At 39.9% G+C, this 24,618-nt stretch overlaps 1 protein-coding gene across 1 annotated transcript in view; it reads left to right on the forward strand.

The window, feature by feature from the left end:
- Nucleotides 1–1,881: 1,881 nt before the first annotated feature.
- The window catches only part of LOC140361863 (uncharacterized), a 32,402-nt gene continuing 9,665 nt past the window's right edge, over nt 1,882–24,618 (forward strand). Inside the window, exons 1-19 of the mRNA XM_072447752.1 lie at nt 1,882–2,070; nt 6,105–6,175; nt 10,153–10,224; nt 10,754–10,883; nt 16,894–17,290; nt 19,433–19,513; nt 20,788–20,805; nt 21,076–21,165; nt 21,234–21,269; nt 21,558–21,629; nt 21,915–21,959; nt 22,429–22,464; nt 22,545–22,568; nt 22,776–22,829; nt 22,905–22,976; nt 23,211–23,249; nt 23,423–23,479; nt 23,848–23,901; nt 24,106–24,159. Of these exons, the coding sequence (XP_072303853.1) occupies nt 2,042–2,070; nt 6,105–6,175; nt 10,153–10,224; nt 10,754–10,883; nt 16,894–17,290; nt 19,433–19,513; nt 20,788–20,805; nt 21,076–21,165; nt 21,234–21,269; nt 21,558–21,629; nt 21,915–21,959; nt 22,429–22,464; nt 22,545–22,568; nt 22,776–22,829; nt 22,905–22,976; nt 23,211–23,249; nt 23,423–23,479; nt 23,848–23,901; nt 24,106–24,159 (1,431 nt within the window). The 5' untranslated portion in view covers nt 1,882–2,041. The remainder of the gene's footprint in view (nt 2,071–6,104; nt 6,176–10,152; nt 10,225–10,753; nt 10,884–16,893; nt 17,291–19,432; nt 19,514–20,787; nt 20,806–21,075; nt 21,166–21,233; nt 21,270–21,557; nt 21,630–21,914; nt 21,960–22,428; nt 22,465–22,544; nt 22,569–22,775; nt 22,830–22,904; nt 22,977–23,210; nt 23,250–23,422; nt 23,480–23,847; nt 23,902–24,105; nt 24,160–24,618) is intronic.

Raw genomic sequence — 24,618 nt, forward strand, 5'->3', positions numbered from 1 at the left:
TATCATTCTTCATTGCTTTATGTTGCACCGAATCACCACAGCAAGTTCCTATGTTTGTGAATTTTGTTCATTAGCAATGGCAATAAACCTATTCTGAGTTCTGATTCTGATTCTGACTTGATCTACTTTATAGCATTTTATAGTAGTTAGACTTTTCCCTCGAGGTCCCGCTCGACCGGAAGTGCAAAAAGAGGCAAAGTGGGCGGGGCAGAATAAAATGAATTGCGGTTCCTACTAATATTGTACCATATCTTAATAATTTAATAACACAAAAAAACGTTTTATTATTTGTATTATTATGGCTAAAGTATTGCAATAATTACTAAGACTGAATTGCAATACAATGTGTATCCCAATATATAGGAATTGCAATATATTATGCATCGGGTCTTATGTATCTTGATTGTATCACGTTGTGACAAAAGCGAATCACATCTAACATTGCCAGCAAGATGAATTATAAAGATTTTTGTGAGTTCACGTGTGTAAAACTCAATTCACAGTGCCATACATTATATGTTGTCCCAGGCCTATTGTTTAGAAAGGCCCGTGAATATGTTTTTAGTAAATTTGCCCAAGATGAATCGAAACTGATGCTGCTTGAGGCCATTCTGATGGAATATATTTATATGACCTTGAAGCGATTTTGTGTGGTACACGTTTTGTTTTGCTTAATGCGCCTTATAGTCTGGTACGCCTTATATTTATTTATTTATTTATTTATTTATTTATTTATTTATTTATTTATTTATTTATTTATTTATTTGTTTGTTTGTTTGTTTATTTATTTCAATTGTGTGTGGAAAATATAAATTGAATATATGAAAAATGATGACCATTCATTGACAGTGCGCCTTATAATCCCTTATATCCCTAATAAGCCATATAGTGCGGAAAGTACAATAGTTAAATCTTTCACAATAATAATAGTTTATTTGCGCTGATAGAGAAGATGTTGAACTTTGTGCCACGTGTCCAGTTATGACAAAGATAACCACACAGCAGGTCCAAACATTTGCATTCTGACTGTTTAATGACAAATTCTTCTAGAGTTCCTACCTGTCCACCACCTCAGTACTAAAAAATACACTGAAGCTCTTGTAACAATCTCACATGAACCCAAATTATTGAGACATTATCGGGAGCAAGGACAGAAAACCATGTTACAAGATGGAACGGAAACAGGTAATTACCCCTCTGGACAGTAGTATTTACTGTTTCGGCGATAAAAATAGCATTTCCTCAAAAGCAGGTGTTACAGGCAAAATCTGACTTTAAAACAAACGCAGAAGAACAACACTTGCAGACATCAGGCTCGGAAAGACCCGGAGGCAACCTTGTTCTTGTCACCTCCACACCGAGCTAACAAATCTTTTCCGGGATGAATATTTAACAATTGTCAGGTATCAGATTATGCTTTTGAGTGATGTGGGAGAACGTGTGACTTCAAACCAAACTCTCATGGTTTGTAGCTGTTGCGATCACAGCTAAGCGCTAAAGGGGATCAAATACACCAATGCCATTACATAACATGCCGGATACATAAACAGCATGTGTGCCTCCAGGCAACTCAGGTAATGACAAGGCCTTGCGCATGTCAGCACGCTCTCTGAAGCTTCACGCGATTATCAAATGCACTTTTCATCACCCACAAACTGCTTTTCCCCTGCGCCCTGTCGATAATTATAAAGAGAATTACATACAGGCGGCACATGTCATTAGGAGGCACAGTAAAACAAAAAGCAGAAGAAGTGGGGGCCCGAAGGCTTCTTGCTGCATGGTTTTAAAGTTTCGGCAATAAAACATAAGACGCCACCTCTTGAAGGACCAGGAGCCAATGAGAACCCATGGAGCAAACTTTTATGTGGTCCCTGAAAGCGCTTGAGCATCCCCGCGTGCCGCTGCGCTTCGTCAGTCCTCACCATGTGCAGGTAGGACCAGCTTCAGGGGGAACTGTGTGCAAACTGTGGCTGCCTCTGATCCAGCATCTCACCCCACTGTGAACGAGAGTGTCCGGGGTCCCGCACGGAGGGACGCAAACATGGCCTTCCACTGCTCTCATCTGACCAGGTAACACTGAAAAATGTTCAGGGCAGGTGCATGTGCTTGAAAATGCTTGTACTGTAAGTTTAAGTACAGAAATCATCACAGAAAGCCCGTAATAAGCTCGTTACTGACACTTTTATGTCTGTTCTTTGTGTGCTTTGGACACTGTTTTTCACGAGTTTTATAACAAACTTGAGGTCTCTGATCCATCACTGTGCTCTGTATGCCCCGGTGGGTTGGCCCCCCTTGGCCCACTGCAGATTGAAACACTGGTATAGTTTAATTTACGACTCTATTCTTGGGTTGGTGCTGCCTTATCTCCAGCAGCTCATAGAAGTGAGGAGCAGGAGCAGCTACTCCCTGTGCTCTCAGGACGAGCTCCTGCTCTCAGGCCCGGGACCTGCACAGAGCTGGGGAAAAGGGCACAGACTTGGAATGAACACCAGACAGAGTTTAAATTAAACAAGCTGGTTTCATTGCATTCTTTCAGATTGTTTTAATTGAAACTCACTTTATGCTGATTGACTGTGAGTTTATGTGAAATGTTGTGCTTTTGTGCTGTTGCCTTTGGCCAGGACACCCTTGCAAAATAAATGTTTAATCTCAATGATTTTTTATCCTGGTTAAAAAACTGTATAGATAAGATAATGTGGTTGGCTAGAGGGCTTTTCTCGTGATTGGAGGTAAGGCAAGTGTAAGAAGCTGCAAAGTATTAGCCCCACATTATTTGAGTATAGTAACAAAACTTGGCTTAGGTGTGACATTTATGTTGTGTTTGCAATCCAAAACATCCTGATTTGTCCTTAAATTAAAATCACTTGATCAAAGAATCAAATTAGAATCAAAATATAATAAAATTAGCAAATCGCAAAAGCTGCAATTTTTTAAGGCCAACAAATTTTTTTATGAAATTTCCCCATGTGGGACAATAAAGGAATATCTTATCTTAGGAATATCTTAAACAACTAACTATCCTCTCTTATTCTGCTTTAAAATGCAAACTGTGTCGTTTAGATCTGTGCAAACATGTTCTGAAATAGATGTGATTATTTTTTTAGTTTGTCAATTCAAATGCATTTTTCAGTGTTTTTTTAATTCTCTTGGATGTTTTTAAAATATTAACTTTGAAGAGAATCCTTATTATTATTAAAGGATAAATTGCTAATCTAATTGCCATCACAATACGTTTTTTCAGAATAAAATAGATTTTTCCACAATCATGCAGCCTTAACTTTAAGTTTATTTTCTCATGGTCCAAGTGAGGTAAACCAGTCACAAATACTATCTTATATTGTGTTATACTCAAATATACTCAATATACTCAAAACATTTTTTATTAAAAAGCGACTGTTCCATGGCAAACCTTTAGTTTTAGTTTAAAACCACAAATGCATTTTACAGTGTGAATGATTTGTTTGGGAAATCCCACTAAATGATGATGATTGCCATGATAAAAGAACTCGATTAAACGTGATGTGAGTGATTTATTACCAAACTGGGGTTTCAAAGTATTTTTGGGAATCCCTTATGCTCTGATGCTAAATTAGTATGTAGTGACATTATTTTTGAACTGTGACAGCTCTAATAATAGCATTCATGCTTATCTTTTGAGTCAGAGAATTTATGGGATAAAATACACAACAGGGTTTACTGTAAACGTAGTACTTAGTTTTTCAGGACTGGGTCTCTCATTTGGAGCACAAAGCATGATATTGGTGTAGCTGTACTTTTTGATCTTCTGATACCATAATGTCATTTATCCAGTGACAACACAGTAGAGTAAAATAGTGAAGCTTTTGATTTGAATAAATTAAGTAGTGGTAGATTCTGGGTTTTGTAAATGTTCTTTAGAGCAACTGGTTCAGCAGTTTGAGGCTCATACTTGGCCGTGTCCCATTAGTGTTGTCATGGTACTAGAATTCAAACTTCATTTTGAGACTAAGGAAAAGGCGTGATATTCGATACTGATTTTAATACCATAAAAAATGCACTCAAAGAAATGCACTGTAATTTTCAACAATAAATAATAGTATTTTCTGTACCACTTCAGACAAAGCTTTCACCATTTTAAAACTGTTCAGGAAAAGTATAATTTTGTCATTCATGTGATTTTGTTGTTGTATTGTTAAAATTAGTATCTAGTTTTGATACTAGTTTTACTGTTGATTAGTATCTGATTTTTGTCCCCATATAAAATGTCAAACTTGAGTGATAATATGTGATTCTAATGCTGAGTGTTCCAATTACCAGTAAATGTGAAGAGACTAGAGAGAGAGAGTGACTGATGTGCAGTAAGAAAACCAGCTAAACTTAACAAAAATTAAACTACAGTACCCTGTTTACGTATTTCCAGTTGACCTCTGCCCTTTCCAGGCACCGCACACTGGCTGCTTTAATTACCCAGTGCAGCAGTTATTCCGGTGCTGCCTAAATAAGTCAAATCAAACTTTACTCTGACTTCACAAGCTGTATTAAAGGCTCTGACCCCCACGGTTCGATTCATCTTTACTCTGTGGCGTCATCAATCAAGCTTGAAGATGGGCTGTTATGCCGGCAGACAGCTCTTCCCTGCAGGGCTTGGAGGAGGCTTCTTGATGGACATAATGTTAAAGCTCAGCATGTCCTCAGCAGAGACCCGCTTGACTTCGCAATTAGTCATTCCTGTTCCTCGTTTGCACGTACAAGTGAGAGAAACGGCATATGTGAAGTGCCAGCCTCATATAGCCTTCTCTCAAATAATTATATGAAGTAAGAATATATTGGAGTGTTAACATGGATACGTTTGGACTCAGTTAGCGTTAGATAAGTCATGCTAATAGAAAGGAGATAGATTTGAACTATAACATAAAGTAGAATCATTTTACATTTGTTCATTGAAAACCGTAATATAGCTTAGTAGCTTCCTGTTCTGAACTACAGAATGAATAAGCCCCGCCTCTTCATAGGGACATTTCACCATAACAAGCAGCAGATTGTCATTTACATGTTTTATTTGCTCCCCATGCTTTGCCGGTGGTGCAGTGGTTGGGGAGCGTTACATATGTGGTTGCTGCCACCACAGTGTCGTGGGTTTGAGTCCAGACCTTGATATTTGCCCCTTTCACGCTCCGATTGTTCTATCAAATAAAGCCTTTGGGCCAGAAAAAAAGAAACATAGCTATTAGACATATTAGAACCCTATGTGTTTGACCTGGAGTCTTAATTTAGTCAAATATTCTTGATTTAGATAAATATTCGCATTGAGTACAGGTATGAGGGCGGAGATAAGGGGTAGGTGAAAACAGGAATCTTCTGAGCACTGTTGTAACAAGGTTGATTTTACACAATATGTCCCTTTTATGAATATAATTTCGGTGGCTACTTTGACTAGTTAGCCAAAGGCTATGGCCATTCAAAAGGGATTTTTTTTTACTCCAAAGGCCAACAAAATTAAAAAGACTACAAAATACTATAAAACAAAGGCTAGCTAGGATACATTTACAGAATAGTTAGCATTAAAACAAAAATCAAATAAAAGTGGTAAAAAAGTTAACAATTTGTGATTTTCATCAATAAAGCTTTTTTTTTAAGTTATTTTATTTATTTTTTTATTTTTAATCTGTAAGCCTTGGGTAATCTTTATTTCATTTATTTATTTATTTCACGTTTACCTGGTGGAAACTGTATTTAAACATCTCAGAATGTGCACATGCTAGCAAATGTATTTGGGCCTAATGATCCGAATAGACCATGATAAAATGTTACTTTCTAAGAAGAAGCAAAGTGCAGTGTTCCCATAACATTTTAAACACGTTTACTTTGCCGTCCGCAGTAAAATGTATTGTTGGTTGTTTTATTAACTTGCAAAATATCACTTGTTGACCTTTGACCTCGAAACCTGTTTTAGCTAACCTAGCATTAGCCTTGTTTACAATCTCTGCAGCTTTGACAAAAACAGTACTAATGTTCCTTGCAAGGAGAAAATTAATATCTGTCGGCTTTCTGATGATGTATTGATTTTGGTCACAGTGTGATTGTTGACTCCAATATCTTTTTTTTTTTTTCCTCTTCTGGCGCAGAACTCTCCAGACGTGCTTCCTGCCTGTCTCCTTGGCTCTGCTGTCCCTCGTCCTCTCTCCAGCTCTTGGACGTAAGTGAATGCAGATTAAATGTGGCGGATATCAAAGCAATCCTGATATGAACCCTGCACCAGCTTCTATTGTGACACTATTTGGTCTGTATGGTCACATAAAAAAACAGATGGATGTTAGAGGAGCATTGTGCATGGTTGTGTAAATATACAACAATATTTTTGGGCCTGATTGCCCTTCTGTTTCCATTTTCACTCATTGCCTTTTTAAAAAGACACATTTGATGCACTGTTGACAAACTTGAATAACACTTGGACACAGAGACTGGAGCAGCTTATAAAATATAGTGATGCCAAATATTGGCAATATCTGGATAGCTCTCAGATGTCATTGATACTGATATTAGAAAGAACTGATATATTGCCCATCCCTATTTCCCCTTAGGGATGAATAAAAGTGGTCATTCTGATTCTGATTGATCTGATACAACCGAAGAGTGTGACATCCAATCCCCCATAAACATCATGTACATGTACAACAGATCTGTGTACATCAGTCTGCCCTCGCTGTCACACACGTGCCGCTGCATGTGACATCTTAATAGTGGTTGCTCTTTCGTTCATTGCACTAATGAGTAGAGCTCAATGGTGTAATGCTGCAGCAGGCAGTAACTTTAACAACTTGAGGTCTGCGTGCACAGTCAGATAAGTGTTTAGTGGTAGTAAATGTGGGATTATAAATACCGTCTCACCACTTGGGCTCATTTCTCAGCAGTAATGTGGCTTTGAGAAGAGCTTCCAGATGTGCTCTGTGTAGTGTAAAGGAGCTGACTCAGGGCCGAGTGGGGAGCCCTCGGGTGTCACTGGGCCTGTGTGATGCTCCTATAGGCTTTTCCCATTTAGCTCTCCACTGGAGCTGGGAGAGTGAAACGGCCTCTCCTGATGCAACGTGGAATTGTTTTGCCCCAGGTTCTTCTATTTGGTAGACATAATTGTCTTTTATATCATATTATTTTGCAGGGTGCACGGTGGCAAAGGCGGTTAGCGCTCTTGCCTCCCAAGAAGGAGATCATGGGTTCGATTCCCGGACCAGACCAACATAACATGATCTCTCTGGGTGGAGTCTGCATGTTCTCCCCGTGTTACCGGGGGTTCTCTGGCTTCCTCCCACCATCCAAAGACATGCATGTGTGAGGCAAAAATTGGTAACTCTAAATTGGCTCTAGTGAATGAATGTGAGAGTGAACTGTCTGTAATGTCTGTGTCTCTGTGTTGACCCTGCGACAAGTTGGCCACTGTCCAGGGTGTACCCCGCCAAAGGCCCGAAGTCACTGGGATAGGCTCCAGTCACCCGTGACCCCGAAAGGGAAGAAGCGGTAGAAAATGGATGGATGGATCATATTATTTTCCTCCCACCGTCCAAAACATGCTTGTGTCAGGCAACATTTGCAGCTCTAAATTGGCCTAGTGAATCAATGTGAGAGTGAATGTTTGTCTGTGTGTCTCTGTGTTAACCCTGTGACCAGCTGGCCTCTATCCAGTGTGTACCCCGCCTAAGGCCCAAAGTCACAGGGATAGGCTCCAGTCACCCGCAACACCTAATGGAACAAGCGGTATAGAATGAATGAATGAATGAATGAGTATTATGTGTTAAATCGTCTGGACTCACTCTCGTTATTGGCCTTTAAACATTATATTATGCACCTTTGCTTCGGCATCTCATGTTCTGGAACATTCCCACATCCGGAATTTAGTTAGAGCTCCATCTACTGGCTGCAGAGGGAAGTAAAAAGGGTAGATAAATAAACCTAGCTTACCCCTAACATGCGAATGCCGACACGCAGTTGTAATTCATGTAATTCATTAATTTATGGACTTAAAAAACTGTGCAGAAAATCTTAGAGCTCTATCTATGATGTCACAAAACTGGGAAATTTGTAGTGCAAGGATTTTTGAGGCTCAGATTGGACTTACTAAACAGGATTCCTCAAATAAGTGTGATTGAAGCTGAATACAACTCAGGTATGTTTTTGATGAGGGAATTTCAAATGATTAAAAGCTCATGAAGTAAATTTTGCATAATGTGTCCTTTAAATAACACTTTCTCTGCATTGTGAGCAAGCTAGATTACAGCGAGGAATGGGGATCAAGTCAACAATTATTTTTATTATCGCATGTTACGTTTAACAAAATATTTGTATATACTAGCCAATAACTAAACAATAAAAAACAGATGGAGAGAAAATAGCGTTTTTCTTTTGTGTGATAATGAAATGCATACAACTCCCACTTGAACATGCTAGTAAGTAACCTATGTACAAAAGAAAGTTCAGGTGTAGTTTTTGGGTCAGTGCATTCTCACCACATAAGTATAGATGGCTCTCTACTGCACTAGCCTTCTGATGACTAATGGCCTCTGCTTTATGGGTCTGAAGTCATGCAACATTAAGCGCTGTAATAAAATGCATTATGCCTCCATCATCGGTCACATATTCAGATCAAAACAGCAAAATAGTATTTATTATGGATGGATGGATTTTTTTGTTTTTGTTTAAATACACAAACACAATGATGGTGCACAAATGATGTTTTAAAAAAGACAGCTATAGCAGTGTCTTCACACCTTAGGCCGTGAATGTGATTGACAATCCGACTCATTCAACCAAGAAATAATCAAATGACATTAGAGTTCTTAGTGGAGTGTTCACGTTCACACATGCAGAGACAAACACCTCAGTCAGTCAGGACACTCACCTGCACACCAAAATCTGATCATGATCTGCTTTATTGAGATGATTTAAATAATATTATGCAAAACTGAGTAATCAAAGGTCAGAATGATCAGAAATCCGATGATTTTGCTGTTTACGCGAATAATCTTTTAACTCTAAAATCTGATAATAGTCGGGTTTTGAATGCGCATGTGACCAGGGCCAGCGGTGCAGAGGTCAGAGAGCCACGCAGCTCCTTCATGACACTTAACCCTTAGTTTCCTTGAGTCCTGAGGTAGGAAATTGACCCTCCGACTGAAATCGTTATTAAGGAATATAAATCAGAACTCACAAGGGAAATTATACTACAATTATATAAATGTTATTAATAGTCTGGACAACCGATCAACTAAATATGTTAAAAATAAAAGGGAAAGAGAAGGTAATTTTGTTTTGATAATAATAATAATAATAATAATAATAATAATAATAATAATAATAATAATAACTTTTATTTATATAGCGCTTTTCAGTGACCCAAAGACGCTGAACATATAGAAAAAGGGGGGGGTATTTACAGACAGGGGGGGACAGCATGTACAATACACATTAATATACAGATAAAATGAACAAGACAGAAGAAGTAGAGAGAAAAAGATGGGGATGTAACAGGGGGTAGAAGAGTAGGCAATGGGGTAGAGGAGGCTAGGGGTAGGGGAGGTCATAGGCTTGGGTGAAGAGGTATGTTTTTAGGCGGGATTTGAATGTTGTGAGTGATAGATGTAGAATGGTAAATGTGCATCTCAAGGGAGGAGCACACGTTTCTTTATAACACCATGTCAAAGTCTCATTACACACCGGGATCTGCCAGAGAAACTGTGATTGTCAAGAGGCTCGTCATTATCATGTGTTTTGGGACTGTCCTTTTATTCACAAAAACTGGACTGACAACAATGAGGCGTTTGAATTTAAAACAATGTCCCTGGGATGTAGGACATCATAATGTAGGACAACATAATTGCAATAACGTCAAATGGAAATACTGACTTTACCTTTGAACTTATGCATTGACCCTGCGACAGATGGGACTGATACTTTATATGCCTGACTGCTTTTTCCAATTTTCTTTTGATTTTTATCTTTCACTCTCTGGTCTTGTTTTGTTTTTTCTCAGTTTTTTCTTCTTCTACTAATATACAGCACATATGTGTATAGGAAAAAAAGAAAATGGGACGTTGATGACATTTTCTCTTTTTTTCTTCAGGATACCACCAAGTTTCTCTGAGGTTACTGTTTTAGTCATTGCATTGTTTTTGTATTTTTCAGAACTAGATTTAAACCGACTTGATGGTGATACTGTCTGTCCACCAATAAGAAGTGGACAAGATGATCTTCCAGGTAAAGCTCACTACTCTTCACAGAACGCTGAAAAACCACAAAAGTAAGCCCTGCGTAAACCCCCAAAATAAAATACACCCTGTTTAATTAGTTGAACAGGGTGGGATGTTTAATTAGTTAAACAGGGTGGGCCGCTGAATGTCGCGAGACGCCAAATAAAATATTCCACTGGAGCGTTTCACTAAGAGCAGTTCAAACTTAGCAAGATTGTAATAGCCCTTGTTTCCTCTCATCCACATGTGCACACGGGGCTTTGTGGTTGAGGGAGTGAGGCCTGTTTTGAGGAGGCAGTTCCTTTCAGGTGTTCAGCGGAGATTTTCCTCTGCTTTGAATTAATTAGCCAAGGTTAAATTGGCTTCTGCAAAAACAACTGACTTATAAAGCCTTTTGAAGCCAGGTGCACAAGGGTGTTGTATCTAGTGCACTCCCCTAGTGGAGGATTTTGATGTTGTTGTTGTTGTTGTTGTTGTTGTTGTTGACATAAGAAGTATTGTTACCCTCAAATGAATTCCCTCAAATGTCTCTCTAGGTTTTGATTTGATCACACAATTCCAGCTGGACGTCATCCCCCTGAAAGGAGTCAGGAAAGTGGATGGTTCCACTTCTCATCAAGTGGCCTACCGCTTTGACAGAGAGGCAAACTTCCAGATTCCAACCATGTGAGTACAGTTAGAGTCTAGAACCATGTGAGTACAGTTAGAGTCTAGAACCATGTGAGTACAGTTAGAGTCTAGAACCATGTGAGTACAGTTAGAGTCTAGAACCATGTGAGTGCAGTTAGAGCCTAGAACCATGTGAGTACAGTTAGATCCTAGAACCATGTGAGTACAGTTAGAGCCTAGAACCATGTGAGTACAGTTAGAGCCTAGAACCATGTGAGTACAGTTAGAGTCTAGCACCATGTGAGTACAGTTAGAGTCTAGAACCATGTGAGTACAGTTAGAGTCTAGCACCATGTGAGTACAGTTAGAGCCTAGCACCATGTGAGTACAGTTAGAGTCTAGAACCATGTGAGTACAGTTAGAGTCTAGAACCATGTGAGTACAGTTAGAGTCTAGAACCATGTGAGTACAGTTAGAGTCTAGAACCATGTGAGTGCAGTTAGAGCCTAGAACCATGTGAGTACAGTTAGAGCCTAGAACCATGTGAGTACAGTTAGAGCCTAGAACCATGTGAGTACAGTTAGATCCTAGAACCATGTGAGTACAGTTAGATCCTAGAACCATGTGAGTACAGTTAGAGCCTCGAACCATGTGAGTACAGTTAGAGCCTAGAACCATGTGAGTACAGTTAGAGCCTAGAACCATGTGAGTACAGTTAGAGTCTAGAACCATGTGAGTACAGTTAGAGTCTAGAACCATGTGAGTACAGTTAGAGTCTAGAACCATGTGAGTGCAGTTAGAGCCTAGAACCATGTGAGTACAGTTAGAGCCTAGCACCATGTGAGTACAGTTAGAGTCTAGCACCATGTGAGTGCAGTTAGAGTCTAGCACCATGTGAGTACAGTTAGAGCCTAGCACCATGTGAGTACAGTTAGAGCCTAGCACCATGTGAGTACAGTTAGAGCCTAGAACTATGTGAGTACAGTTAGAGTCTAGCACCATGTGAGTACAGTTAGAGTCTAGAACCATGTGAGTACAGTTAGAGTCTAGCACCATGTGAGTACAGTTAGAGCCTAGCACCATGTGAGTACAGTTAGAGTCTAGCACCATGTGAGTACAGTTAGAGTCTAGCACCATGTGAGTACAGTTAGAGCCTAGCACCATGTGAGTACAGTTAGAGCCTAGCACCATGTGAGTACAGTTAGAGCCTAGAACCATGTGAGTACAGTTAGAGCCTAGAACCATGTGAGTACAGTTAGAGCCTAGCACCATGTGAGTACAGTTAGATCCTAGAACCATGTGAGTACAGTTAGAGTCTATAACCATGTGAGTACAGTTAGAGTCTAGCACCATGTGAGTACAGTTAGAGCCTAGCACCATGTGAGTACAGTTAGAGCCTAGAACCATGTGAGTACAGTTAGAGCCTAGAACCATGTGAGTACAGTTAGAGTCTAGCACCATGTGAGTACAGTTAGAGTCTAGAACCATGTGAGTACAGTTAGAGTCTAGCACCATGTGAGTACAGTTAGAGCCTAGCACCATGTGAGTACAGTTAGAGCCTAGCACCATGTGAGTACAGTTAGAGCCTAGAACCATGTGAGTACAGTTAGAGCCTAGAACCATGTGAGTACAGTTAGAGCCTAGAACCATGTGAGTACAGCTAGAGTCTAGCACCATGTGAGTACAGTTAGAGTCTAGCACCATGTGTGTACAGTTAGAGCCTAGAACCATGTGAGTACAGTTAGAGCCTAGAACCATGTGAGTACAGTTAGAGCCTAGAACCAAGTGAGTACAGTTAGAGTCTAGCACCATGTGAGTACAGTTAGAGCCTAGAACCATGTGAGTACAGTTAGAGCCTAGAACCATGTGAGTACAGTTAGATCCTAGAACCATGTGAGTACAGTTAGATCCTAGAACCATGTGAGTACAGTTAGAGCCTATAACCATGTGAGTACAGTTAGAGCCTAGAACCATGTGAGTACAGTTAGAGCCTAGAACCATGTGAGTACAGTTAGATCCTAGAACCATGTGAGTACAGTTAGATCCTAGAACCATGTGAGTACAGTTAGAGCCTAGAACCATGTGAGTACAGTTAGATCCTAGAACCATGTGAGTACAGTTAGAGCCTAGAACCATGTGAGTACAGTTAGAGCCTAGAACCATGTGAGTACAGTTAGAGTCTAGAACCATGTGAGTACAGTTAGAGTCTAGAACCATGTGAGTACAGTTAGAGCCTAGAACCATGTGAGTACAGTTAGAGCCTAGAACCATGTGAGTGCAGTTAGAGCCTAGAACCATGTGAGTACAGTTAGAGCCTAGAACCATGTGAGTACAGTTAGATTCTAGAACCATGTGAGTACAGTTAGAGCCTAGAACCATGTGAGTGCAGTTAGAGCCTAGAACCATGTGAGTGCAGTTAGAGCCTAGAACCATGTGAGTACAGTTAGAGCCTAGAACCATGTGAGTACAGTTAGAGCCTAGAACCATGTGAGTACAGTTAGAGCCTAGAACCATGTGAGTACAGTTAGAGCCTAGAACCATGTGAGTGCAGTTAGAGCCTAGAACCATGTGAGTACAGTTAGAGCCTAGAACCATGTGAGTACAGTTAGAGCCTAGAACCATGTGAGTACAGTTAGAGCCTAGAACCATGTGAGTACAGTTAGAGCCTAGAACCATGTGAGTACAGTTAGAGCCTAGAACCATGTGAGTACAGTTAGAGCCTAGAACCATGTGAGTACAGTTAGAGCCTAGAACCATGTGAGTACAATTAGAGCCTAGAACCATGTGAGTACAGTTAGAGCCTAGAACCATGTGAGTGCAGTTAGAGCCTAGAACCATGTGAGTACAGTTAGAGCCTAGAACCATGTGAGTACAGTTAGAGTCTAGCACCATGTGAGTACAGTTAGAGTCTAGAACCATGTGAGTACAGTTAGAGTCTAGAACCATGTGAGTACAGTTAGAGCCTAGAACCATGTGAGTGCAGTTAGAGTCTAGCACCATGTGAGTACAGTTAGAGTCTAGAACCATGTGAGTACAGTTAGAGCCTAGAACCATGTGAGTACAGTTAGAGCCTAGAACCATGTGAGTACAGTTAGAGCCTAGAACCATGTGAGTACAGTTAGAGCCTAGAACCATGTGAGTGCAGTTAGAGTCTAGCACCATGTGAGTACAGTTAGAGTCTAGAACCATGTGAGTACAGTTAGAGCCTAGAACCATGTGAGTGCAGTTAGAGTCTAGCACCATGTGAGTACAGTTAGAGTCTAGAACCATGTGAGTACAGTTAGAGCCTAGAACCATGTGAGTACAGTTAGAGCCTAGAACCATGTGAGTACAGTTAGAGTCTAGAACCATGTGAGTACAGTTAGAGCCTAGAACCATGTGAGTACAGTTAGAGCCTAGAACCATGTGAGTACAGTTAGAGTCTAGAACCATGTGAGTACAGTTAGAGCCTAGAACCATGTGAGTGCAGTTAGAGCCTAGAACCATGTGAGTACAGTTAGAGCCTAGCACCATGTGAGTACAGTTAGAGCCTAGAACCATGTGAGTGCAGTTAGAGCCTAGAACCATGTGAGTGCAGTTAGAGCCTAGAACCATGTGAGTACAGTTAGAGTCTAGAACCATGTGAGTACAGTTAGAGCCTAGAACCATGTGAGTACAGTTAGAGCCTAGAACCATGTGAGTGCAGTTAGAGTCTAGAACCATGTGAGTACAGTTAGAGCCTAGAACCATGTGAGTACAGTTAGAGCCTAGAACCATGTGAGTGCAGTTAGAGGCTCCCACAGACAGAAGTACCTGTAGCAGCAGCTGGGCGCTGCAGGTGTGATATTATTACACGTCAAACACAGATCTTACTGCAGCATATTATTGTCAGAAAAAACATGTCTGAGCAAATGTAACATTTTTGTCGTGTTGCTGTAAGTGTATTTTTGTTTTTGTTTTTTTGGTATACATATTTGTCAGTTGCGGCTCATTTTAAATGTTTATTTAAATGTGTTCTAAGCAACTTATTTATTTATAATACGTTACAGACAAGATCATAGACAGAATGTGAGTGGATGAAACAGATGACTCGGATGTTGTAGAGTGAGTTTTGTTCCTGTGATATGTTAGTTCAGCTTTAAAAAGAAAACCCACAAATAAAATTCATATTTGAATAGATTAATGACAAATTATCATTACACATTGTACTGTAAAAAAAAAAACAGCACCGTTAACATGGGAAACTTAACAATTCAAATATTCAATCAACTATTCAAACAACTGTCTTCACCAGGTTGAAAAATACATTCATTTCTTACAGAACATATGTCTTAAATTATATGTAATGTCTTATCATTTCATAAACGGGGGTTAGAAACTGAGATGTACGTGCTTGAAAACCATGTATATTCAGAATGGACTAAAAATGAGTTCTTATCGTTCCCGTTGCAATGCGATCATCTCTGGACCGGACCCCTCACGCGTTACACAAGCCCCGGGCAGCACCCACTGTCACCCTGACTGTCCCCCCAGGGCTCCAAACGCCACATGCTTCACACTTTCACACCTCCGGCCAAAGCTGCACACATCTCCTCCGTGGCTTTATTGGCCAGCAGGAAACTTTTTCTTAACGGTTTCACCTTGATCGTTTACAAGACGGTAAAAGGTCCGGCTGCAGCGCGTATCTGTGACGGAGCCGCCCGCGGGGAATGCGGCTCGTTAAAACGCACAGGGCCCCGAGCGTGGGGCTCCAACCGGGGCCAACGGGGGCAAGTCTGAAGTAAAGCAGTTGTTACTTCTGACATTTTTGTTGTTTTGGAGCAATGTTTTATGTAAGGTTATTCCACAAGACACATTTAAATATTGTGCGCTCATTTAACATCGCAATATAAGAGATAAACAATATAATGTTAACTCTATTATTTATGAAAGTTGAAAAAATATGTATTGCTTTTGTAAAGTGCATATGACACATTTCACTAAAACTTAAGTAGTAGTTAAGGTAAAGTTAAGGTATATTTGTCGTTTTGAAAAGTAAGGTGTTAGGTTTAAGTAGAGATATTTCCAGTAACCATATTATAAATTACAACACATTTATCTTCTTCAATTAATGTTTAAACTGTCGGACAAATGTGTTTCTTGTGTCTAAATTCTTCCTGCATTTTGTTTTGTGTATTTGTGTATTACAAACTGCCACTTGACTTATGTAAAACTACGATAAATATTCACTACACATACTATCCTACCAAGTAAACTAAGTAGTAATTAGAACAATATGAACACATTTAAATAGATGACAGAATTTTATATTTTAATTTCAGTCGAGTTTAGTCTTTAGGCTTTGTGCGTGCAGGAGTGGCTGTGATTTGAAATTGGAATAACCTTGCAGCACATTATTGCTTTGGGCAACTATAGAAAACAAAAAAATACACGTGCTCCTTGGAGTTCTGTTTGTGTGAAGTTTGTAACTTTCCATCAAGTTCCTATGTTTGTGAATTCTGTTCATAGACAATGGCAATAAACCTTTTCTCATTCTGATTCAAATGTAATTCTTTTGAAGTGCTGAGCGACTGCACAATGCAACAGCCAATTTTATCTTTTAATAACACAATATTCTCATGAGAAATATTTGAAAGCGAAATGTAAATTGTTGATTATTTCTAGCAGTGATTACGCCTCAGAACTCACAGTCTATATTTTAGTATACAACAGCAAAATAATGATAGCATAAAATCATATGTTTTTATCATTCACCCGACAACTGCGATGTGTTAACCAAATACTGTGTAGTAACTAGTCATTTATTGTTATTTATTGTTCATTTTTGTAGCCTTCTAGTTTTGATTCTATATTCTGTTTTTTATATACAAAACAACACAAAACAAGACACAGTGAGTTGACATTTATATATTAAAGTAGTCCTAAATTTAAACTCTCATTTAGTCCAAAGTCCAACAAATTTGTCCATGTTCAAATTTTGTCCGATTGTTCTCTTATGTCATGATACTGTGGGTTCACTCTTTAAAGGTCGGTTGGGTTTGAGTCCTGTTTCCTTTGATTGATGGCATAATATTGATGTCGTCTCCAGGCTGAACTTCCCCCGTGGCTTCCCCGACGAGTACTCCTTCATGGTGACCTTCCGTATGATCAAGAATACGGTGAGCAAAGTGTGGAACGTGTGGCAGATCCTGGACGAGGACGGGTACAAGCAGGCGGGGCTGCGGCTGAACGGGGACCAGCAGGCCCTGGAGTACTTCCTGATGGGCGCCGACGGGACCCTCCAGACCGTCACCTTCCCTGGGCTCTCTGTGCTCTTCAACACCCGCTGGCACAAGGTCATGATCGGGGTGGAGCGAGAGCAGGTCACGCTCTATGTGGACTGCCAGCCCGTGGACAGGAAGCCCATAAAAGGCAAGGGCCCCATCAACACTGAGGGAGACACTCTGATTGGACGGCTGGATTCAGACCCAGATGCTTCAGTAGTGGTAAGAATATGTGTTCTTCAAGTTGAAATTAGGTTGTAGAATATGGCTTAATAATATCTAATGAAAATCTGGACAATTTAGCCCTCATCCAAGAACGTTCAAATGACTAAATATGGCAGTGACAGAGATTTAGATATGGAGTTACAGAATTAGGCTGTTATTTTACGTAATATTACAACTCATATAAGCCTGAAACTGGGTTTTAGGAGCGAGTCAAACCCGGTTCATGCTAAACCTGCTGTACATACAAACACATGATGTGAGCGCTGAGCTCTGCTATAATTCTAAAGTGCTGCTGTCACAGCAAAGCCGCTCAGATGGGATCCTGCAGAAAAAGGTAATCCCTGCACAAAATGGCATTGGTGGAGAAAATCAGGCTCAACAATCCACAGCCCCTGGTTCAACAGGAAGAGAGGAGCGTCACCGTGACAACACACTCCTCATTTAAATATGCTCAAGTCTTTGTATGTAACTGGTGTGTCTTTACAGTTCACTCCTCATTTAAATATGCTCCAGTCTTTGTATGTAACTGATGTGTCTTTACAGTTCACTCCTCATTTAAACATGCTAAAGTCTTTGTATGTAACTGATGTGTCTTTACAGTTCACTCCTCATTTAAACATGCTAAAGTCTTTGTATGTAACTGATGTGTCTTTACAGTTCACTCCTCATTTAAACATGCTAAAGTCTTTGTATGTAACTGATGTGTCTTTACAGTTCACTCCTCATTTAAACATGCTAAAGTCTTTGTATGTAACTGATGTGTCTTTACAGTTCACTCCTCATTTAAACATGCTAAAGTCTTTGTATGTAACTGATGTGTCTTTACAGTTCACTCCTCATTTAAACATGCTAAAGTCTTTGTATGTAACTGATGTGTCTTTACAGTTCACTTCTCATTTAAACATGCTAAAGTCTTTGTATGTAACTGATGTGTCTTTACAGTTCACTCCTCATTTAAACATGCTAAAGTCTTTGTATGTAACTGATGTGTCTTTACAGTTCACTCCTCATTTAAACATGCTAAAGTCTTTGTATGTAACTGATGTGTCTTTACAGTTCACTCCTCATTTAAACATGTTAAAGTCTTTGTATGTAACTGATGTGTCTTTACAGTTCACTCCTCATTTAAACATGCTAAAGTCTTTGTATGTAACTGATGTGTCTTTACAGTTCACTTCTCATTTAAACATGCTAAAGTCTTTGTATGTAACTGATGTGTCTTTACAGTTCACTCCTCATTTAAACATGCTAAAGTCTTTGTATGTAACTGATGTGTCTTTACAGTTCACTCCTAATTTAAACATGTTAAAGTCTTTGTATGTAACTGATGTGTCTTTACAGTTCACTCCTCATTTAAACATGCTAAAGTCTTTGTATGTAACTGATGTGTCTTTACAGTTCACTCCTCATTTAAACATGCTAAAGTCTTTGTATGTAACTGATGTGTCTTTACAGTTCACTCCTCATTTAAACATGCTAAAGTCTTTGTATGTAACTGATGTGTCTTTACAGTTCACTCCTCATTTAAACATGCTAAAGTCTTTGTATGTAACTGATGTGTCTTTACAGTTCACTCCTCATTTAAACATGCTAAAGTCTTTGTATGTAACTGATGTGTCTTTACAGTTCACTCCTCATTTAAACATGCTAAAGTCTTTGTATGTAACTGATGTGTCTTTACAGTTCACTTCTCATTTAAACATGCTAAAGTCTTTGTATGTAACTGATGTGTCTTTACAGTTCACTCCTCATTTAAACATGCTAAAGTCTTTGTATGTAACTGATGTGTCTTTACAGTTCACTCCTAATTTAAACATGTTAAAGTCTTTGTATGTAACTGATGTGTCTTTACAGTTCACTCCTCATTTAAACATGCTAAAGTCTTTGTATGTAACTGATGTGTCTTTACAGTTCACTCCTCATTTAAACATGCTAAAGTCTTTGTATGTAACTGATGTGTCTTTACAGTTCACTCCTCATTTAAACATGCTAAAGTCTTTGTATGTAACTGATGTGTCTTTACAGTTCACTCCTCATTTAAACATGCTAAAGTCTTTGTATGTAACTGATGTGTCTTTACAGTTCACTCCTCATTTAAACATGCTAAAGTCTTTGTATGTAACTGATGTGTCTTTACAGTTCGAGCTCCAGTGGATGTTGATTCACTGTGATCCGAAGAGAGCCCAGAGAGAGAGCTGCAATGAGCTGCCTGCCACTGAGGTACAGTAAAGACATGAGCGAGTTATAGGGCCGGAGTAAAGCCATTAAACTCTGTTGCTTTGTTGAACTTTCATCCAAAACACCAAAAGAACTGAGTAAACAATTCCTGGAGGTTGTTTCAGACATGATCTCATTTCTATTTTACACCTCAGTTTATGAGTGCAAACACAACTGTTTGCTAACGCCTGACAAACAAAAAGGAAATGTGCTGAAAGGACAGCCAAACCCACACATTAGGAGTGGGCCAGTCTCGAGACTTGTGCTATGTGCTAGTGAAACCAAGAGAACAGCATAAAAGGACTATTATAGTGATTATTCCCAGGCCATAATAAATGTCAGTTACTGTTCAGGATGAGTAAGATTGACCAAAATTAAGGGAACAATGGGGATTAAGGGAACAATCTTAAAATTGCAATATTTACCACCAGGATTTTACACGGAAAATGAATAAAACTAAACTAAAACATAAGGCACACAGGTTTGTTGCTGATTCAGAGGCAAATTCCATTTTATTTAAGTTTGTTTATATAGAATCAGTTCATCCAGATCCGTTATAGATCCGTTCACAGGTCGATTTCAGTCCCACACTCAGGTTTAGACAGTTCTTTTATTTTGTTTTTGACAAAAGTAAGACCGTGGGGCTGTAGCTCGTCCCAGCCCTTTTTTAACCTGCAGTTCAAGTTAAATGGTTTAGATTTAGTGTAAAGTTAACAGATTGGACTAGAATGCTGTTTACCGTTCACACTACTAGAAAGTGGAGCTAGTTCAGCCGACTACACACAGACCTGGAGTAACCCATGACGGGGCGAACCTCCCCACGGCACTAAAAGAAAATATGTGTTACTGGCTATAGAAGTATATGGACGCGTGGAGGTAACTACCTGAGGACAGAAGGGCAGGCCATAAACTGAAGTGCGAGAGGGCTTTTTATTCTGAGCGGGTGCGACACCTGCTGACCACCTGCTGAGATTTTAAAATTAGACAGGATCATTTAACCTGAATGAACTTCCTTTTGCGCCACAGTGGGAGACGTGTAAGATGTATTATTTCCTCATGATAAACAGTCTCCCCAGCTTTTCTAGACCTTTGCTGGCCTGGTGCGCTCTATCAGACGTCAGCTAACACTGCATCCCTCTGCAGTGGCACCAGTGACAGCATGATGCTCACTGTGTGCTCCATGAGCCCTGAGCAGTTTGCCTTCTGTTCTGAATGTGGTGAAGGTGGTGTGGGGACTCGACTGTCACTAACTCTTCTCATTTCTCCTGCTTCTGCAGATGTATGCCAATGCTGAGGTATTTACATTCTTTATGCTTTCACATTTTAAACCAATAATTCACTCGAGTGTGGACTTGGCCTCATTTCCTCATGCTTTATGCTAATGCTAATGCTAATGTTGGTTATGATTTTGACCTGCACAGTCCATAATATGGTCACTATTATGATTTTGATATGCTTTACTGAAGTAGTAACATGACGCACGACGGATATGGATTGCAACTAAACTCACATAGAACTGTCCATATTTTGGAGAATGATTTGCTCACTTTTCCTTCCTCTTTCAGCCTGATAAGTCAATGCAAGGTCCTCCTGGTCTACCTGGCCCTGAAGGCCCCCGGGGGCCCGCTGGAGAGGACGGCAGGGATGGAAGAGATGTAAGAGCTAACTTTACTACTTTTCCTTCTGTAGATTGTTTTTACTGATTGGGTTTGTTGTGTTCCAGGGTCTTCCAGGTTCCACTGGCACCCCAGGGTCACTTGTAAGTACAACGTTATGGGGCCAGTTTCCCTACAAAGACAAAGAAGTAATACTGTTCTAACCAGTTCATCTAACTTACCGGTAATCTCTAAGCATGAAGTTGTGTTGCAAACGTCCCTAAAACAAAAGCCACCTATCTGCATAGCCTGGTTGTTTTGTCAGTAACTGGAGTTGTTTTCTAGTCATTGAATAATGTTGACTGTCACCACCTCTGTGTATCTTAGCAACAGCACATGTCGATGCAGGAAGCAGATAAAACGCTGTGATCCATGTTGTGTCTGTTTCTCAGGGTGCCAAAGGGGAGAAGGGAGAGATCGGACTGCCAGGACAGAGAGGTCTGCCCGGCCTCCAAGGACCTATAGTAAGAGTCACTGAGCACACTCTGTAGTGCCCTCATGCCACGCCTTCCACTAGGACAGCTCAATCCTAAAATCAGATGCCAAACCAGGCATTTTTAAAGCATGGTAGATACACACGGTCCTTCTACTTTTTTTTACAAAAGCTAATTAATACATACATTTAGGCGAGGCAAGGCAAGTTTGGCATTAACACATTTATATTCATTCATATTAATACAAAAAAGTCTTGATCAGGACATTTATATTTGATGCATTATGTATTGAAATTGTTCTTTTATTTTTTATAGGGTTCTTCAGGTCCAATGGGTCCCAGAGGTCTCGTCGGGGAGAGAGTAAGTCGGTCACCCCCAGCCCAAGTGTGGCTCACCACATGAACCTATTAATCAGTCTGAAAAGTTCACACCTGCAGTCGTGGATGTATTTTTGCCACTACAAATAAAACTCAAATGCATATTATAAGAGCAGGCAGTGTAGAACCATCCAGTGTAAAGCACTAATCACTAAACAACATGAATGATGTCATGGCATCGGCCTAGACCCAGTCCAGCTCAGGCCTCGGACATTTAACATAGGGAAGGTCTCCTACATGTATTTGCATCAGCATTTCTGTAAATATTCCAGAATAAGACAAACGGTTATTTTTCATCTGTGGTATCTTTAGTTTACCACAGTTTTAACATTTACACTTAAAATCAGCTGCTTCTTTCAGATGGGCTTAATATAAATTTGGGGGTTGATTGTCGATTACTTGGGAATAATGATACAATGCAGGTGCTTATATCTAATTCATGTTCTTCGTAGGGTCTTCCTGGTTTCCCTGGACCACCAGGTTCTCCTGTAAGTGCACACACATTCACATGCAACTCTAAAATTATGATGTATGAAGCAATAAACTGTGAATTGTTCTGTTTTTGCAGGGCCCTGCCACTGAGGGAGCCCCTGTGAGTGTCTGCTGTAGCTACACTAGTTTTCATTTGTAGTGTTGTTGTTGCTGTTGTTGTTGTTGTTGTTGTTGTTGTTGTTGTTGTTGTTGCTGTTGTTATTGTTATTGTTGTTGTTGTTATTGTTGTTGTTGTTGTTGTTGTTGTTGTTGTTGTTGTTGTTGTGGAGCAGCTCTTATAAAGAACTTGTGTTCAATTGACCACTAGGGAACTCCTGGCAAACCTGGCATCCCCGGAGATGAAGGAAACATTGGACCAGAGGTGTGTGCACCATTCTATTCTATTGTTTACTGTAATGTATGAAACACATCATGGTTTTGTTTGTTTCATTTACAGGGTCCTCCCGGGCCGAGAGGGACCGCTGGAGCAGCCGGAGCTCCAGGGCTTCCAGGACCCCCAGGGCCTGTGGTAAGATCCAAACTAATGTCAGTGCTGATACTGTATCCATCGCTCTTATCTGGGTGTGTTTCCATGGGACCGGTTTAACCTATAAAGTATTTATTGTAGCTTCTACATCCAAAAGATGATCTCCGAAATGACCTTTTCATGCAACCTTTATAACATTGTTTGTTTGGGTTGAAGCCTGTGGTGGTTTGAGCACACAGCTGGAGCCTGTTTTAGAGCCTGTGTGCTGTGTTTTAGGGGCCCCCTGGTGCTGCTCCTGAGGGAAGTGGGGAACCTGTGAGTTTTCTGTCATCTTCTTCACCTCCTAATGTTTCCGCATGAGTCCTGGATCAGACACGATATAACCTGCATGCAATGACCGCAATTCTGCGCGTATGTGTGCATGCGCGTGTGTGTGTGTGTGTGCGTGTGTGTATATTCACTTTGTCTCATCAGTCTGTGTGTTACAGTGTCCTGCCACGTGCCCAGCTGGACCTCAGGGACTGCCTGGGCTTCCAGGAATGAAGGTGACCAGTTACAAGTAGCTCATACCAATTTTGATATTCATACATATGTATAAACTTGGGCAAGACTCAATTATTTATGAATAACTTCAAAGTGGCAAACAGGTTGTCATTCTAGTTGATTGAATTTGATACTACGAGAGGTGTAAAAAAATATGCACAGAGAGCAGACTAATCTTCTAACTAGCGGTAGTTGTCTTCAGGAGGCTAATCCTCCAGCTAACGACTCCTGACCAAAGACACACAATAGTTTTAGTGCTGACTTTGAAGATTTAAACTATAAGCACAATCAAACACAACTCATTTCAAGATTCTTCTCTTGTGAACAAACGATACAACTGCATTTCAAATGAAATCTTGATCATTTTCAGGGACACAAAGGTACCGACGGCGAGTCAGGGGTGGACGGCATCCCCGGAGAGAAGGTAAGACTTATAGAATGGTGGCACAATGGCAGTTATTCAATTATTTACATTTTTTAAAACTAAAAAAAAAATCGGTGTTGTCAGACTTACACAGTTAAACAGTTTATTTCAGCTTTCTAATGTTGTTTGCTTTGTGTACGGAGAGGTAATAGTGCTGAGTCTGATATGATAAGGCTGATTATTTCATTAGTTGTTTTTCCACAGGGAGACGCAGGAGCAGATGGTCCTCAGGGGCCGCCTGGGCGCATGGGGGACGACGTAAGAGCCACAGCTGCACACACAATACTCACACTTATCTGTATGTTCTTGTGTACAATCAACCAGACATATGAGTCAACACAGATTACATTCACTTTAGTTCTGTTTGTCAGGAATAAACGGGAAAATAAAAATGACAAACAGAGCACTAGGTATTTGGTGCAGGGCTTTTAATGTACAATAATAATACAATATAATAAAGCAATGCACTTTATGATAACCACACTTTTAATTAGCCTGAACAAAGACTTAATTCATAATGAACAACTAGTTAATTAAGAAGGATTTAGGTACTACTACCATTTGTTCATTATGAAGGAAGTCTTTTTTTCATGCTTTATTAAGGCTAATTAAGGTGTAATTATTATAAAGTGGTTCCATTGCATTTTTAGTTTGTATTTGTTTCAAGGTTCATATCGTAAACCTTAACCACAACATGTCCACAGCAATAAAGCAATG

This window comes from Eucyclogobius newberryi, unplaced genomic scaffold (assembly GCF_026437365.1).
Source record: "Eucyclogobius newberryi isolate DKJ021-1_F unplaced genomic scaffold, fEucNew1.0.hap1 SCAF_16, whole genome shotgun sequence".
Lineage (NCBI taxonomy): Eukaryota > Metazoa > Chordata > Actinopteri > Gobiiformes > Gobiidae > Eucyclogobius > Eucyclogobius newberryi.